At 31.6% G+C, this 19,695-nt stretch overlaps 1 protein-coding gene across 1 annotated transcript in view; it reads left to right on the plus strand.

The window, feature by feature from the left end:
• LOC137932931 (uncharacterized) overlaps nt 1-19,695 on the plus strand; it is an 81,418-nt gene that overhangs the window by 12,258 nt on the left and 49,465 nt on the right. The window contains exon 2 of the mRNA XM_068776624.1: nt 35-184. Coding sequence (XP_068632725.1) covers nt 35-184 — 150 coding nt within the window. The remainder of the gene's footprint in view (nt 1-34; nt 185-19,695) is intronic.

Here is a 19,695-nt window from a genome sequence, read left to right on the forward strand (position 1 = left end):
GATCTATTTTACTTTAAAAATGACTTTTGTGCAGCTACAAGAAAGCGACTTCGATGAGAGGTCTCTGTCGCTTTGCGAGTCCGCGGACACATCCGAGCGTATGTGTGATGATTTCTTTAACACGGTGAAGAAGGGCCCCGGGAAGACCGTCGTCGCTGCCATCGACCCGCCGCCGGAATTTCAGGTACGTGAAATTTATCTTTGAACTGTACATTTACTTGTAAAACTTATCTTTTTTTACAAATTGCAAAGTTGCCACGTGAATATTTAAAAAATATGTATAATTAATAAATAATTTTATAGATTATTTTGAAAACTTTTTTTGTTTCATAAAATTTAGGACAGTTTTTTTTAAATTGGAATTTATTATAATCAATTTATTTAATATTGGAACATTGTACAACATCCTTTCTTATTCTAACTTAAATCCATGTGCCTTGCTAAAAATTTAATGAATTGAGTAATGTTTTAGGATGTCTAGAGAGGTTAAATTACGGAAATTATATTTTTTTTTAAAGTGAACAAAATAGTGCACCAATATTTCAATGCAAATTAACTTGTTTACTAAAATTAATTTTTTTACGTAGATTAAATAAAGACTTTAATTAATGTAGTGTTAATATCATCAATAACTTTTATATATTAAATTCATTAAATTGTTTTGTGTTTTTCACATATACGTGTAATTTGTTACACATTATTAAGGTATTTTTTTATTGTTTCTTGTTTTCAAAGCGATACTAAAATAGATTTGAATTACTATTTTAATACTTTTATCCTGATTAAATAAGTGTTTCTAATTTTTTAATATATTTTATATATATTATTATTTTATATATTTATATATTTTATTATTTTATATATTCTTATATATTTTTTATTTCATAAAATTTGTGTAACAATTTTGTGTCTTTTATTTTGCGACTATTCAATTATTATTTTTAATATTGGAAGTTTTTGCGATCTTTTTTTAATGAAGCAGAATTGTATTGGAAATATTTTTATTACTTGTGAACATAGACAAGCGTGTAAATATATTTTGTTACAAAATCGGTTTGCTAGATTATCTTTCCAATTTAATGAAACGTTTGCAAATAAAAACACAGTTATACGCTTAAAGAAGTCTTGTATTTAGTTTATTTAAATTATAACTTATTTGTTATGTATTGTATTTATAACCAAAGGTTTTAAATTTAATATTATCAATGACTTTAGAATGTTAAAGTTAATGTAAAAGTTTAATAAGTTTTCTCGAGTTCATATGTAAAATGTGCACAATTTTCCAATATTTTATTTTCCGATAATTAAAGTAGTGTTTCTAAAATTCTACTCAGAGTAATAAAGGCCTTTGAAATATTATTGGCAATGGCTTTAGTAAATTTCAATTAGTGTTTATGTTTAATACACCGGCGTATGATTTATGTTTATTTTACTTGTACATATATTTTTCTACATGTAATAAGTATACGTAAGGCTTATTAAGAAATGTTTCAATTGCATTCACCAAATTATGTAGTATCATGATAATGAGATTCACATTTCACGCGCTCTTGAATAACCCTTAACAAATTCAAAATAATTTAATTTTCGCGAGTGGATTATCACGCTAACAGCTTTAAAGCATTGGAGAACTGTACAGTTCAGAATATAGATCAACAAGATTAAATTCGTTATACGGCGCTTCGTGTACCATCTTTGTTTTGGCAATTTTTTTCAAAAAAGCATACTTCGCCTACTCTACTCTGAAAGTTCAATACGGAACAAACATTGATGCATATATATTAGTAAAATAAACGCGGAAGGTATTCGAAACGTTATTCGAAAGTTCTGATTAAAACTTAAATCTTAATTGTATTAGCGATCTCACTGTCGAAATACTTACAAATTAACTTAAAAATTTTAAAGGATGGCTCCGTCCGAACTTTGTTGATGGCTCTTTTTCGTAACGGCACAAGTTTACGGAGGCGACGAACTTCCGACACTCTTAAGAAGCTCTTAATAAACTATAACTGATAGAAATCGAATGGAGATATAAATTGGAGCACGCTATTATTATCGTTGCATTGCTGCTATTTTTACTGCTTTTGGTAGACTTAAAACGTTTTTATTGATTTAATTAATTTAAAAGTTTTAATATAATATTATTTAGTCGATTACTGTAATTAAAAAAATATTGAGTATATTTATTGATATTAATTATAACGTTATTATATTTTACTTTACGAGTTATTTTCATTTCTATTCAAACTATTACAACTTCTAAGTCTAATCCTATTAATGTTTAATTTCACACGCTACGTTGGTCACGGTGTTTTACTCTGCGGAAAGTGATAGAAATTAAAATTTCTTTTACATATTAAGTTTAGGTTTTATCCTCTCCATCTTATTTGTGTTGTCAAACGTGACATGTGCTCATTATGTTATTAATATTGCTGAAACAATTTTTGTAAAGCAAATAAGCTATACATTCATTCACTCCTTAAACTCTATCTAACGAAAATATGACTAATGCTGGTATTGGTAATTTTTTCATTATGTATATTTATATATATGAGTTAAATTTTCAGTATTGACGTAGGTAAATTATGCCCGAGTTTGTCATTCATTACCAATAACCCACCATAGCCCCTTTATATGATAGCTATAGCATCTTGTATAGTCTTAATGGTCATAGATAGAGTAGATTTGTATCTTCCTTCACAGTGACTGTTGTCGGAGTCTATATGCGGTTGAAATTATTTAATATTAATGCACATGCATTACCCAGTTCCCGGCTTAAGGAACTTTATAGTTGTGACATGAATAGGCTAAGACTTACTGTTAAAAATAAAGATTTTTAAGTTTATCTCTCCGTCGAGAGATAAAAGACATGTTCTGGAATGAATGATTTAAGCCTTTAAATTTTTAAACACACTTTGCATTTTAGTGCGAGCGAATATATTTTCATGCAACATAGTTGCTGAAGTCAGATGATCTAAAACACCATTAGGTACACGTTTGCAACGAAGTCGTGTCACACGCGCGATGCCCATTGGGAAGGAATAAACCTGTTTACGGCTTTTTTTAATCTCGTCGGGAAACTCCGGCAGCGAGCTTGTTTATTTAACTTCGTGTTTCACCCTATAAAAATAGGATTTACACGGGTGGACTTAATGCCTAATAGCATTTCCTGCCTGTCAACTCTGGGAGTGGTGAAAAGTAAATAAATTTGGTTGGAGTAAATCAATATATCAAACAGTTCATTTCAAATGTTGACCGTTCTGTTTTTGAACAAATTATTTTTACGATTCTTTATTTATACGATACTCGTTTATTCTTCCTGTGCCATTGAGTTTGTAATAATATAAGCAAACATGTAAATTATTGCAGCGACAAAAATAATTTTATCAATTGCTGTAATAAAATATATCTTCGTAATACGCTCTCACAAAGATACCATTTTGAGGGTTTACAGAGATTTGCATATCTGTTGCATTAATGTTTTAATCATTCTAATTTCATGATGTTATTTTTTGTTTTATACTTCCTACTGAAGGGTTCAAATACACACGAAAGCAAGCAATTGAAAAATCGTATCAGACTTTCGTATAAGATATTTTTTTCACAATTAATGTTATTTTTTTCGAAAAAATAATATATACCATCCATACCGGATTAGTTTTTCGATCTTGAAGACGATATAATTTGCAAGAAAATCATAAATTGATTGGCATTATCGGATAGTTAAAATGTAAAAACTGTAAAGAGATTTTTGTAGCGGCTTCATTGTTATGCCATTTTCCCTGTCATAAATGCAACGGCTGTAATTGTGTTAAAAGCTTCGTTAATCGATTATGAAGGTCTTCCTTGTCGGGACCGACATCGGAGTTTTTTTTTTATAAATTTCATCTGTCATGTTGCCCTTACACAGAGCAGCAGTAGAGAAATATGATTTTTTATTCAATTAAAGTAAAACAATTTTCACAAATTACATACGTGGTTTATGGTGTTAAGTTACTAATTATATATCGAAGTAATACTTAAAGTGATTTACCTTTTTGAATGTTATTTAACTTACACTACTTTGATGGGATAAAATGAATCCACTTTTAAAAGCCCAATACTGGACATAGTTCTTCCACTAACATTTCTAAATGGACCGGTTAAAAGCGGCCTGTCTTTCAATGACCTGAACAAGGTCGACTGTCCTCATCGGAGGAAGTTCAACGCTGTGCTTGCTATTCCGTGGTTTTCACTCTAGAACCTTAGTCTCTGAGGTACCAGCGTGGGCTATAGTCGACGGCCACAAATAAATACGCACAGCCGGCTCTTATCTGCCGTGACACTAGCACGTCTTGTACTTGAACACATTTGTGTTGAAAGGGTAACATAAAACAAGCGAATACAGATACGACGCATTACGTTCACCTAATGGTATTATAATAAACTGTAATTGGAGAGATAGATAAGTGAAAATATATTGGTTGACAACTAAAGTCGATGCTCGGCCCTGCGCGTTCATATTACAGCCGTCGACAAAAGTCGATCCTCGGCTGTGGGTATGGTTTTGTGGCCGAGTAGCACCGTACCGAAATGGTTAAAGCCCCAGCGGCCATCTATTCTATGATATGTGGGGGATATCGGTTACATCTATTCGTCTAAAAAATCTTCTCATTCCTGATTCGAACTCGTCTACATTCCTTGTTGACCCCATGATGAGCAGAGCATGAAACCATTTTTCAGCGCCCTAAGACATCACTGGTAACGCGAGTCACTTTTACAATTGACTTAAAAATAAACATAAGTTTTAAAGCATAAAATTTATTTATTCGTGTGAAGAATTGAGTGAAACGGACCGCTTAATAAATGAATGAACAGATCTAGTTTGATCGATCGTTTTGTGTATATACCTTTTGGAAGACGATATATAACGTTTTAACAAGAGATATACAGTGTTTATATATATATATATATATATATAGTGGATATAATTAAATCACAAAATTAGGCGTTGACAACACACGTCAATTAGTTACAAGTCAAATGATTCTTACAGATGTGGCGAATGGAATTAGAACCCGTGCTCAATGACTGGACTATGTAATCATGAACCACATATGTAGCGTATGTGCATAAAGCTACAGTGCACCGGAAACATATATTACATTGCGTCCATCCTTTACGCCAAATTACATAATGGTTCAATCATATAAGGAATAACATCTATGTATCTATTTATATATATATATATATATATATATATATATATATTTAGTTATCTGTAACAGTTACTTACATCTACGCGTTAAAGTACTTTGCAATTAATGCAATTAATAAGACAGTAACAAATAATTATGTTAGGTCTGTTGCACTCCAAAGGAAAAAAAAACTGCAACCTGTAAATTGAAAATTTTTCAGTCAAATTTATTTTTTGATTCAATGGAAATACAATAAAAAATTGCCGATTTGGACATTCCACTGTCGACTTTCGCGCTTAGCAACACACATGGGCGATAATTTTTTGCTTATATACATTGTGATTGGAAGTAGGTCGTAAAAGCTTTAAAAAGTTATTTGAAAAGCCTTTCGATAACTTTTATATATAATTATAGCTACCCTGTATAGTGTGATGACTCTGAAATATTTTTCATTAACTTATTTCTTTTATTAGAATGCTACAGGCCAGTAACTTAGTACAGTACAATGTTTTTAAGGACAGATATCAAACATTAATCATTCTTAAATGTAGTAAATTTTGAAGAAGCCTTTTCTTGCTATATAGTCAAAAGGTTAATTATTATTCCTAAAACAATTTATTTTAGGCTAGTGTACCATACGTTAATTAGCCGCATATTCTATCCTAATACAGTTACACCTGTTTACAATCAACATGTAAAAAGATTAATGTTTAATTTAACAGTGCTAAAGCACACGCTTTAGAATTGTGATAAGGTCTAATCTTTGTTTCATATTTATGTATATTTTCATTTATTTATACCTCAAAATTTTTCTGCCGATAAAAAAAAAGTCTCCTAACTTCTACCTAATTCATTAATTGTTCCGTTAAAACAAACGAACAGAGAAAGGAAATGAAAACAAATTGATTTTCATCACGGATCTTATTTTTATATATGAAATTGGACCATATCAGAGTGCAAACCGCGAACAAAACTAGTAAATTAATAAAATGCCAGTCAGTCGGTTATAGAAGCTATCATTTCCGTTGATTGTGTTGTCGTCGGGCATGCAGTGAAATTGCAGCATCTTTATTAATACTCGACCAGGCAAAATTTATTTTTTTGGTATATTTGATTGAACATTCAAGAGGCTATAGTTGGATTTGATTTAAAAATAAAGAACTAGAGTAACAAACGTTTGCAATTTGGTGATGTACCTAGAAACTTATAAATAAATATTCATTTATATGATTCAAATTAAAATTTAACAAGACAAGTTTGTGTAGTAGGTCCTGCTATAAAATAAAAAAAAATACAATTTTAAAAGGTACTTCACCGCCATATTGAAAAAAGCAAATATACATTATAAATGAAAACATATTTATACTTAGTAAATCATTTATACGTAAAAAGGTATAAAATTTTCAATTTATGTTATTTTCCATTAAACAGAATTTCATATTAATTTACAAATCTCATTTTCGTGCTGCTTGAAAATTATATGTTTCCTAAAATTGAATGTAAAAGCTGTGCATATCGTAACTGTTTAACATGGCTTATAGTAAAGGTAAGGTTTCTATTTGGAAATAAAACCGTTGATACAATTTACCCGCTGATTTTAAATTGGATAATAGAAATAAAGACAGGCTTGTTATACCTTTCTCTGAGCTCCGTAAAAATAGTAACTCGTTTGTTGGCAACTGTGCGCGTTTTTTCAATAAACTCCCTTACAATTTCTCTCAAATATATAAATATCGGTGGGCACCTAATTCGTTCCTGCTCATATTTTTCAAAGTAGTTGTCTTCATGATCATTCTGAGTTGTTTCATGTGCAGTGGTTAGGCATGGCGGTAGGTTATTTACACTTCTGAAACTAGGCGTTGAAATGTTAAAAACTTTCTCTTTCTTTTTGTTTTCAGTACAATGTAAAAGCCTCCCCTAAGATCACGATGACCGGTCTTGCGCTGCCCGCATACAGCGATATACTGCGACTTTAAAAACATGTCGTCGGTCAATCTAGTGAGGGGCATACCCACGCCGTAAAGTTTATTACACGCAATATCGTGTTACTGTGTAAAGCATTTTAAATTACATTAAAGCTTCGAAGTATTATAGGTATTACATCAAAGCTTTGGTCTTTTATAAACCTTTAGGGGAGGTCTATATTTAGTACCTAATGCCCTATGTCCGAAGTTATATGTTTAAAATCTTTGGAAAGAATTCTTCTAATGCAATAAATATTCAAGTTCTTGTAAAAGTGATCTAAAAATAAACTTCTAGACTTATAAAAGACTTTTGTGAGATTAGGTTGCGTTTGTAACTCCTGTCGTTTTCGTTTAATTGAGGAATACCATTATAGAGGACAGATTTGATTCTAGTTTCTTTCGAATCAGGCTCTTTTGGCTTTCATCTAATGACGTCATTATCATCATTACACTCACAGGTGTTTGTTGCTACACCTAAGCCTCCCTAGTGCAATCCTAATGATTTCCTAGTGATAGACGCGCAAGAAAGAGACAAGTGATAACTATAAATTATTCATAGTGAGAAATATGATTAAATGCACAAGTCGCGACAGTAATGATAAGGAAAAATATTAAAGGTCGATTGATTTTATAAAATTTTGTAAACGTGTATCAAAATTAAGAGCAAAGTAGATTTTACAACAGGTCCTACATCGCAGATTTCAATCAAGTATTAATGTCAACCTGCTCTGCGTCTTACCCGTGTTACAATTTCATCAAAATCTGTTCAGTAGATTGCAATTATTATACAAACGCTCTTGTCTTCATTATCGAGAGCAACGTGTATTTCTAATACAGGTTTTATGTTTATACAGGATGATTGGTGTAGTGTAGTGTAAAAGCTTTAAAGGCGTTTAAAGCTTTATAGATCATTTGTAAGAAAAATTATTCAATATGTTTGCACCAATTGTCCTTATCCCCCCGTTCACACGATCACTCTGAAATCTCTTTTGAAATGCAACTGACCAACTACTTCTGGCAGTAGAAAACCCCAGAATTAGATTTAAAACAATAAATTATTTGAATATGTAGTAACTCTAATTATGTCATCGCCTTTTTATATTACGTATTCTGAAACCAATGATTTTTGTAAAGGTATATATATATACCATCCTTTAATCATTAGAGGATCAATATCTATATCCGATCTTCCGAATTGTATTAAGTAAAAGTAGAGCAATTTAGACTTGTTATGGATTTAATGTAAAAAAAGAACATTTCATTAATTACATGATTTATTTAATAAATTAACTTACTAATTGAATATAGTAGTGACACGCTTTAGTTGAAGTGATCTTTATAAGCGCAATAAGGCTGATCTTTCGGTATAAATAATTTATAGAAGAATTTAAAACCATAAATTTTTTGAATGTAGAACGGATTGGAATGGAACCGTCCGCTGAATGAATGTAATAGCTAATGACCTAGGGTGTGAATAAAAGGATGAATCTTTGAATTCGAGATTTATGACGGATTGCTGTTTGAATATTGATTCAATTATCTACTTTTTTTTTGGTTTTTGAAAAATTGTACATTTTAATAAAAGACCTGATATTATTGGTGTACCGCTAGGATGTGATATGATATGATATAGCTATATTACTTTGGTTCATCTGCAGATCTCATTTCTGAAACGATCTGGTAGAGAAATCGAAATATATATATATATATATATATTGTTTAATTACAGATTTACATATCTTATATATGTAAATCAGTATCAATAAGCGATATAGAGTACAAGAGTAGAATTTAAGCGCAGTACGTCAGCTGATAGATAGTAACTCCATATGGTTACAATAAAACCGGTTCACACTTTATGTAAAGAAAAAATTTAAACCAAGTCACATATTACATGAAACGTAGCTCCGTGTAAATTTTATTATATTCATTGATATTGTCGACAGCGTTCGCATGAAATTCGAAACTAATATCCCTAACGTTCATACTCCAGTAACCATAAATGATGGAAAATTAGTGCATATATCGGCAGATGTGTTATCCGGCTTAAGACGGCTCGTACTAATCGTAGCCGATCCAACGCTACGCCTAGCGTGAAAGGGGATAAGGAAATGATATAGCGACGCCGGCAAGTGCCTCCGCATCGCTCAGGTAACCCCCTATTACACTAGTCCAATATCTCCCTGCCACTTATTAGGTGCTTGAGACAGGTATGGTGTTTCCATAGTCGAAGATTAGCTCGATATTAAAATTTGCTTATCTAATTATTTTTTTTGTTCGTGTCCCGGAACCAAGAAATGCAGCTATTTTATTGTTTAAAACATATTTGCTCGTTACACATAAAGCATTATAAAAATGAGTATTAAACACTAAAAATACATATTAATGCGTAATTCATAAAGTTTTTCATAGCGTCATTCAATATTACAATAAAAACAAAATAATATAAAACCTACGCCGTAAAAAAATAAGCCTGATAAGTTGGAACCCATAATAAATTAAGCTAACAGTTTTCTGTATTGCTTAATGGACAAAGGAAATGAATATCATGGTATGAAGATTAGTGAACGAATAAAAGTAATAAATGCAGCCTTGCAGATTCGGTTGAAGTGGCAGTGATCTGACCGTATAATCGCCTCTGTAGCCTTAACGGCCTCGCGGCAAGCTGAGCGTAGGGCATCAACAAGAACAAACAATCTAAGTTCTATGTTTCGTATAAAACAACTAAACTAGAATCGTAATTATAACAATGGATAAATATGTTTTATAGTTTCTTTTGCAATGAAATTATTATGTAACTTAATCGTGAAAGTCAATGGTATAAACATTTAAACAGGTGTACATTATTTTTTCTTTTTAAAAAATTGGTACGAAGGCTTGACGCTGCTAGCACTCGTGACTAGTTTGGATCTCTTGAACACTATGTTAACGTGCTTACTAAGGTTCTTAATCCATTTTCTATACACGCAGTCCATCTTCGTTACAACAGTTAATTAGTGTCTTAAAGACGACTGTCATTTATTTGCTGGGATCAAAATTGCATAATAAACAATTTTTTTTCCGTTTATATATAAAAATATTAAAAATGGTGTTATGTCCATAATGTTATAAGTTTTTGAAGATAATATAAAAATAGGTTTCCAGTGTTTGGTTATTTTCATTTAAATAAGAATTTAATGAAAGCCGCGTTTAAATTATTGAACGATCATTACCAAGATAGTTTCCAAACTAATTTTTATTCAACTGCCGAAGAAATCTATTACCGTTGTTTGCAGTGTAAAAATACAGTTCTAAATGCAAACACAAAGCTCCAATTAGTTCTTTGTAAGCTAACCTCGTCTGGAATAGTCCATTGAAATTCTGTACTACAATAGTTCACCGCCGATATAAAAATTACTGCGCTGTATTTCAGTTCAAAGGGTAATTACCTACAACAAGATTCTAGAAATTCATTTTTATATTTGTATGCGACTTTGCATATCCTCGAGTATTGATATTGATAATAAGTACCTGTATTGGAGAAATTTCTTTGTAATATTGTATACATTCGTTCGTGCATTATTTTTACTAAGATATTGGCTGCTTTGGAATTTTATTTCTAGATTTTAAACCTTGTCATATTGTGGCAACAATACAAGGTTTTTGTGCGTTCCTAAATACAAAAAAATTAAATATTTTAGGACTTCTTTTAAAATGAATAAATATATTTCTTTTATATTTTTACAACACAAACGAATTTTAATTTTTTTTATATATATATTCGTTATGTTATCAAATCACCGTGAATACCGGAGATCGAAGAAAACAAAACAAAAATATTTCTTCATACGTCCTAATGTTTTACGCAATAATTGGGACGAAAAGCATGTTATTTTTTGTATGGGAAGCAAAAGTGAACAGTTTATTTTTACCAATTGTTACAGAATATTTTAAAGACGAAGAATTTAATGACAATAATCAAGTACTTAAAAAAAGAAATTAATCTCATTTTTAAATCGATTTGTTGATAAATAATGAAACGTATCAAAAAGTGCAATGGGACGGAAACCATTCGAGCAAACATAATACAATGGTTTTTCGTGCAAACATTTGGTACAGGAGATAACACCAAACCATTGTGATACATAAATCATTACTGACGCAGCGTTAGTGGCCAAATACTCCGAGCAGTAACACATTTAGGCCGTTTATAAATAAAACTAAAAGTTATTATTTTTATGTTAACTATGAATTAACAAAAACTAAATAGTAGAACTTAATGCGATCTTTTAATGTATTCAAAACAACAAAGTACTACTGTTCTCTGTTTCAATTTTTTATACTTATTATTTTTCATTATGTTTCCAGTAGATTAAGTGTAAATAAGCAATTTTACCAAAGAAATAAAAAACATATTGCCAGTCTTTCTGTAGGTAGGTCACAAAGCCGGCAGTACAGATGGCCGCTGGGGCCTTTAGGTTCTAGAGTTGAGACCAGTGTCTGCCTAGTACAGCGTAAGATATTTACTCACAAGGTGGTCAGAAGACGCTCTCCGGTCGTCGGAGGACACTGAGTGCGGGCTGTATCCAACCGGCTTGTTAGAAAACTATTATACGGACTCCTGCTCATATCATTGATTAGTTATTTCATAATCATTATCAAGAAAATCGATGGCTTGTTATATAACAAGCCACCGATTTTCAATAAAATACCTTTCACCTACGTAGGTGAAAGATATTTTGCTTGACATCGTATAAGTCAATGACAACGGCGTCAATTTATACCCGTAGCATGTAAAAATACTCTGGTTCCGGTACAAGCCCGTAGATAGATGAAATTACCAAGAGATTTTGTAACATCTTATGAATAGCCTTTATGACTATTGTCACTTTGTTAATCTAGTATCTTTTATAAAAACAACTTATAATATGCACTAAAATGTGTATAAATTTTGTACAACTTGAAGGGAAAATTTTATTGGCTGTAATCAATAAATTCACCGGAATCGTTACAAATGAAATAAAATTTTAAAATTAATCACATGAAATTTAATTACCCCGATATTACAACAGTTTAAAATATTCATGAAAAACGTTTAAAACTACGTATCTACTATATTTATAAAGCACGATACTTTTCATCGACTGTAATGGCGAGTATTTATAATAAGTAGGGAAAAAGTAAAAAGAAAAGATATGTTTTTTTATGATTTAAGAGATTGCTACAAGTAAAATCTATGTGCAACGTCGAATCGAAGGAGGAATGAAAACGTATTACAAAACTTCCGCCGTAAAATAGTACTTTTCCGCTGCTGTCCTTCGTACTCGTATTTCTATACTTTGGAATGGCTCTAAACTAGTATCGCTATTCGCCTATTCACTGTTCAACACCCCCGTGTCATACTTGGACGGAAATACTCACACCAACAAGGTATATCGTTTTACTGTACGAATTGCAAAGGATGAATTCGAAGAATATGTATAGCTAAAGTATGCCTACTCGCCGTGAGCATCCAATCCGATGTTGAAGAATGAACAGCAGAATGAAATTATGCGATAGGAATTCTTTATTCATTGCTTTACTTTTCGATATTTGCTAAAGTACATTTCTTTCTTTCCTAATATTCCTAAAACATTGAGTACTATGAACTACTGAAAGTAAAAAAATATTAGAAAAAAAAAATTAGATTTATAACGTGCACTCAAACGTTACCTCAAACGTTACCATAAAATATGCATTGCTCACTGTTTGGATACGAATCGAAGTAATAAATATATGCATGGATTTTTCTCCGCAGATTAGTTCTATTTGCTGCTCGCATGTCTGCGGTTTTCGATAATGGCAACCGCGACACTCTATCGAGTTTCCACTTTTTAATCCTTGTACTGGGACTCTCGAGATTTTCTCTGACTTTACGGTACAGTCTGCTTTATTTCACAATTTTACTTTAATATAGATTATGTGCATTACTGTCTTTAATACACAGTGCAAGGCGTAGGCCTCGCTACGACGACCAGTCTTAAGCTGCCGCATTCAAATACGTACCGCAATCTTAACTACGACCTCGGTTCCCATAGTTCCTATCCACGCCTCATCGATTGCAGCGGTATGTTCCGCCAACTGCCACTTCAAACGAACAGTCCTTAGAGCCATGTTAGTAATTTCAGTTTTTCTGCAGATCTCATCATTACTGATTCGATCTCGCAGCGAAACATCGTGTATAGCTAAATTTCGTCGAATGAAAGTTAGAACATCGTCAATAGTTAATTATTTAACTAAACATGGATTTTTTTTAAATTATGTACACACCACATGGCACTGATTTAGTCTTTGTGTAGTGCAGTGCAACAATCAGGAATAAAAATATAAGTAAAAAAATAATTTTAACGATCATATTGTCCGAAATAAATAATCATAACTTATATAGTACCCGGCATTTGAATTAACACATCGATCAAAAAACCTTTGATAAGAATTGGCGAAATTATCTTTTCCTTGTTCTCGTTGAATATGTCTTTGTCATTCTCGTTTTTGATGTGCTAAACCTAATGCCACGTACTATTATGTGTTGGCAGTTTATGAAAGGTTAATAAAGCCAAAAAGTTGTGTCTATTGAGTTGCAAAATGTATCAAAACTCTGAGTAATTTTGTTATTCAAGGCGTACGAAGGATTTTCACTAAAGTTATTTGATAGCAGGCATTAAACAGGGATCAATTTTGGTTACAAGTCGTAAGGTAATTGAGGCAGGACAACTTTGAGGTGACTGCCTCCGCAAGCTTTCAGACGCAGTGGGCCTGTTAATTATCAGTCAAGTGAGTTTGACACTTGCGGCGGATGCAGTTAGCCTCTCGTCACCTTTCCATCCAAAGGCAGCGCTGTGTAATTATGAACTTTATCGGTTGCGCTGTAAATCCCTCGCCGGTGTCGCACTCTCCTATTAGTGAATAAAATTGGATAAAAGCCATTACTGACAGAGGACGGCGCTATAGTGACGTTCCTTTAAGGAGTTTTCAACGAGCTGGCTAATCACGGGACTTCCTTTTTAATAATTGTTTCTCTTTCATAAACTTTTTTTCTTGAATTCATCTATCAGTTTCCTTTTACTTAAAATGATTTAGAATTTAATTATTATTCAAAAGCGAATTCTCGTTCGTGAACAATTCCGTTTAACGTTAAGTGGCGTTTCTGAGCTTTACAAAGTTGGATAGGTATTAAGTATCGTCGCACCTTTGTAGAAATTCCAACATTGTGGTTATTTTAACCTTACAGCCAATAAACCGTCCAAGACTGCGTTCAAAGTTTGAGATTAACTCTCTGTTGCATAAATTCCTCAAACAGATTTACAACGGTTTAAGTTTAGTTATAATCAACAATTGCCTGCCAAACATTGGCATTAAATGAAAAGCTAATCAAAAAAGTAAGTGTTTGTCACAATGGGATAGAGAGAATTGTAATTGTCGTAAAAAAAGACGAATTTAAAGTGGAGATAGACAGGAAGCATGCTAAAAGAGAGACTAATGAAAAGTGGACTAAATTGATAACATAGTGATATACCAAAGCGAAAAAGGAAAAAAATTGAAGCAATTTAAAGGATGGATAGATGGCTTCAAAAAAGTGACTGATTCAGGATGGATACAAGGGAAAAAGGAATATTCAAAAGTTCAGAGGAGCCTTTTGTCGAAACACAATCGAATTCACAATCGATTACAAAATCGTCTATAAAATATATATATGTGGAAAGAAAATATATAAAGACGATTAACCAAATGTAAATTATTTAATGTGCTTACAATTGTTAATAGCAAGAAAGGCTTATTTTATCTTTCTTATTTTTTATCTTTAGCTAAATCATAAACCCAATGTGACAAGAGTTATAAAGTCACCACCAGGTAACAATACTATGTTATTGCGTCTATTGTACTTAAAACTGTTGGAGAAAACAATTACATTCGGCTTAATCTTCGTCGACTTCGTTAATGGACTTTGTATCTAAAGACTGCAGAAGTTTACTTCACGTGATCCTCTTGTACCAGCAATTTAACTTCAAGAATAAAATTGTTTTGTTCCTTCGAAACTCTTTCTGTGATGAATTTATCCAATTAGTTTTTTTTTTAAATGGAGATAAAGGAGTAGAGAGTGGAAAAGTTAATGTATTGATTTAAAAACTTTTTAATGCTTTTTTATGTATCTCACAACAATCGTCTGAAAATTTTATTAGATATATCATTATTCTTTGTTTTAATAAGTAAATTAATACCAATAGTTAATTTTCACTGCAATAATACATAAAAGTCGCGAATACCTTTGAAGCCGTGGCGAACTGTTTAAATTGATGTTTAAAATTTGTACCGTATTCGCATTGTTTTAAATTACAGGACAACGCAAGTTTCGACCACAAAATAGAACGTGCATGCTCTGTTACGCTTTGAATGTAAAACTAGCTATGAAACGAAATTGTTAAATTTGTAGGTTCCGCTTGTTTATACGTTGTTTACTACAGATAATCCTTATTTGTGTAAATTTAATCCTTTAATTCCGTTAATTATTGACGTCGTAGTTAAATAAAATGTAAGCAATAGTTATGACAGTTAAAACGACGATTATTAAAATCAATATCAATATCATCGTAATCATTCCAGTCTGAGGAAATCCACTGGTGATGCGATGTTTTGGGACCTTTAACAAGGTCGTTTTATCACCCTAAGGGCGGATGTACTAAACTGCGATTGCCGTGGTGTCCACTAAAAAACCTAAGACCCTAGCGGTCATCTATTCTGCGGTTATAAATAATTTAAATAAATTATTGTATTGATATCAATGGTTTTTTACTATTATATTGAGTTTACAAACGTTGTTTTCTTAAACTTAAATTCAACGGTAAAAGCGAACGGAAAGATATGCTTGTTATTTCTATGAAAAAATAACATTGATATAAATACGAATTAAAACTTGGCTTTTCACTAAAGCAACGTAAATTTAAAAGAAATTTAACATTGTTTCCAGACAGAAAATAAAATGGTGTGCATAATTTAATCTTGGCTTATTTGGCAATTTTCCGGACGGAAAATGTTTTTAAAGTAAATTTTGTTAAATTTACTTCAACAATTATTTTAAACATGCTAAAGTTTTTCTGTTACTATTATATTGTTCATGTTTTTCGATGATTTTATTTATTTAAAATTAAAAAATGATACACTTTGGCTTTATTACGGCAATTTACGATTTCGAAGATTCAATCATAAAGTTACCTTTATACTTTCATTTACTTTCATTACAACTATGTTATGATGTCTATATATTTTAATAGGTCCAAAGTTAGCTAAGGGGGAAGGCCACGAAAAATATTACCTAAAACCTCTATTTCTATTTGCTTACTCTAAACAAAGGCTTTGTCTTAAGTCACCTTCATCATTTCAGCCGCAGAGAGTACACCACCGACATAGGCATCTCATATAAACATCACATCCTTTAGGATCTTTTGAAAAGGACCTACATCCAGTGTCTTCTGAAGTTCTAATTAAAAATATTCACGGACGACAGTCTGGATCTCGACGAGAATTGACATATAGCACCTTCATGATAAAAGACTGTTTTAACTATGAATAAGCCAATCGAAAAATATAGTTTTTTTTTTTACAAACTTACTGCAAAGCTAAATACATAATATTATTAGTTCTATATTCTGGTGCGGGAAATAAACAAAATATAGGCGCTATTCCAACACGAGAACAAGCGACATAGAATTGGGCATGTGAAAAAAAATAGATTTTCAAGATTGATGCTACACACTCAACAACAACACATACAATCACTCGACGGCTGCTGGCCTTGCGATTTATTAATCGTCGTTGCAAATCCATGCTGCTAAATGCTAAACGCTAACTCCAAATTGTAATTTTTTTTTCCATAAGAAATTTGTAAAATCGTTCTCAACTTACAGTGTAACTAAGAGAAATAGGAATGAATTATGATGAACATAAATACATTGTAGTTGATAAAAAAAAATTAAAAAGTTGATTTCTTATGCAGTGCATAATTTTTTTAGTCTGAACGTAGTCTATGTCTGTGATTCTTGTGGATGTTAAAAAGTATCAAACAACGCACGGTACAAAAGCAAAGATAATTTTATGTTGAGAGAAAGAAAATAAAAAAAATATTCGACTACGGGCAGACTGTAAAACTTAAATAAACCATTTAAAATGCATAAAAATATTATCTAGCTAGCATTTTCATTTTATCATAAAAAAAAATTTCTATTCTGCTTTCTCTTAACCGTAACACTGTAAAGAACAATGAATTAACCCTTAGTAGCATATCTTTTAATAAAATTACGGAATATGCTCAAATGAATTGGCTTTGTGGCGTAATTTTCCTTTAAATATAATTCATTTTACATCTAAGCTTATGTTTTGACTTTTAGTGATTGTCTCGTGAAAACGTGACTTTAATATATGAGCTTTTTTCCGCTCTTAGAAAAGTCTGCAATAATTTCAGTGGTGTACGTTTTTAATTAACACTTTCAAAAATCTTTAACACAGTAGTTAGAACAACACATACTAAAGCCTTATTATCACTTAAATGTCCTTTACACTGTAACACGGTTTTATTACGAGTTGTTTAATAAACTTTTTAAATATATTGTGTGTTAAGCCATTCCTCAGAAGCTTATTGCAAAATTGTATAAAGTTGCTGACAAATAGTTTCTAGTTTTAGGGAATATGCTCAGATAGATTTAGACCATTTATTGTACGTATGCATATATGCATATCTGTAGAACAACTTATTTTAATAATTATTTTATAAAGATGACGACGAATCTTCCCATATTTGAAGCCAGTAAGACATTGCATTAGAATAATGTCTTATCAAGTATTATGAATTTAATAAGTTTGCTAAAGTAAATTTATTAAAATTATATTTTTTTACCATATGAATATCTTTACTATTACGTAGATTTTGTAACTCAAAAAAGTGAATTTGGAATGCCAAACAGTGCTCAAAGGGAAAGTTTAAAAAGGCGGACTTGACATGCAAGATAGAATTTGTAGTAAAAATTATGTAAGCAGTATGTACGTAATTTATAATATAGGAAACATTTCTCTGGAAAAAAAAATATTTCTTTCCGAAATTAATGGCACGATGTTCGTGAATTTATCGTTTTTAATATTTCAGTAAATATATAAAAAACTGTAAATCTATAAAAATGTTACTCATATTTATAATGTAATATTTCGAGTGGGAATGCGAAAGTTTATTGTAGTCGTACCATACGGTACGGCTAAGGTAGCTGGCAATGCCACAAAAGCGTCGTCACGTCGCTTTTCGCAGCAGAAGCTTAGGGGAAAGGCTGCATATTCACAGAACATCAGTGTAACAGTTTATCGGAGATGCTTTGTGAATAATCGTGAATAGATAACACGAGATATAAAACTTTCACTAGGTTTATATCTTTTGTCGTAAAAACTCAAAGATTGTATCCAATTTCTCGATTCAAATTTTTGTTTCTTTGTTAGAATTGAATTGCTATCAAAAGTCAAATTATTAACACTTACTTTATATGTACACACACACGGTGATTGCTTATTAGTGCTCATCATAATCAGAAATAATAATGTGATGATAATATAGTAAAAATGTTTTCGAAATTTGGATTACTAAAAATTAAAATTAAGCAGTGATTGCTATCTGTCTCTGCAGACTTTGCACGTCCAGAAATTGTTGGCCAGTTGTGTCTCAATATAAAAAGTAAATTATGTAACACATTTCATAGTGATCACTTTTTACAGGGTTATTGCAAATGAGGTGTAAAAGCTGTAAAGCTTTTTGCTGACAAATGAACTTTACATTCATCCCTTTAAAGCTTTTACAACCAGAACCAATTACCCTCTATAATTACAGAAAAAAGGCTTTGCTTACTTTTCAGTTTATACGACCGTAAATAAAAAAACACAAGAAACTGTAGAAAGGGCTTGCTTTCAGCATATTATGGATTAAATTAACATCGGAAAATGTTCATTTTTACAAGTGTATTCAGTAGGGAGAAATTTCGAAAACGAAACGTAACACCTTCATTGGGTTTGAAGCACGTATAACGTTGTCGATGCGTTTCGCTTTAAGCGTGCAACTGAAAGGACGTTATTCTCATTAGGTACGTTGGTTGATTATAGCCGAGGGCTAAATCAGGCGGGCTCAGAATTTGCGATATATTTTTACGAACTAACATTTCGCTATATGCGCGGTAAGGGATTACGGATTATCGGTGCAAAATCTCTTTTTGTTTTTTACCAATCTAAAACGGTACGTAAATATAGAATTTTCTAAATTGAAAATACATTTTCTCGTAACACGTATGTTGAAGTTGTTCAAAGAACGTAATAGGAACTATCGAGCCGCACCGTCGTCCCCTGCCCGTTCATGTATAAAATGGAAATTTATGTATTATCTTAACATTATTATTATTTTTATCAAAAGTATAGTTTACACTGATATTGGGATTTATCCGCGTTTAAATAATCTCCAAACATGGCAAACATTACGAACTGAAATGAGCATTTCTTCGCTAGAAATCAAATTC

The sequence above is a fragment of the Battus philenor genome, unplaced genomic scaffold (assembly GCF_028537555.1).
Source record: "Battus philenor isolate CCGP_79_NKW_IND1 unplaced genomic scaffold, ilBatPhil1.0.hap1 SCAF_1, whole genome shotgun sequence".
Lineage (NCBI taxonomy): Eukaryota > Metazoa > Arthropoda > Insecta > Lepidoptera > Papilionidae > Battus > Battus philenor.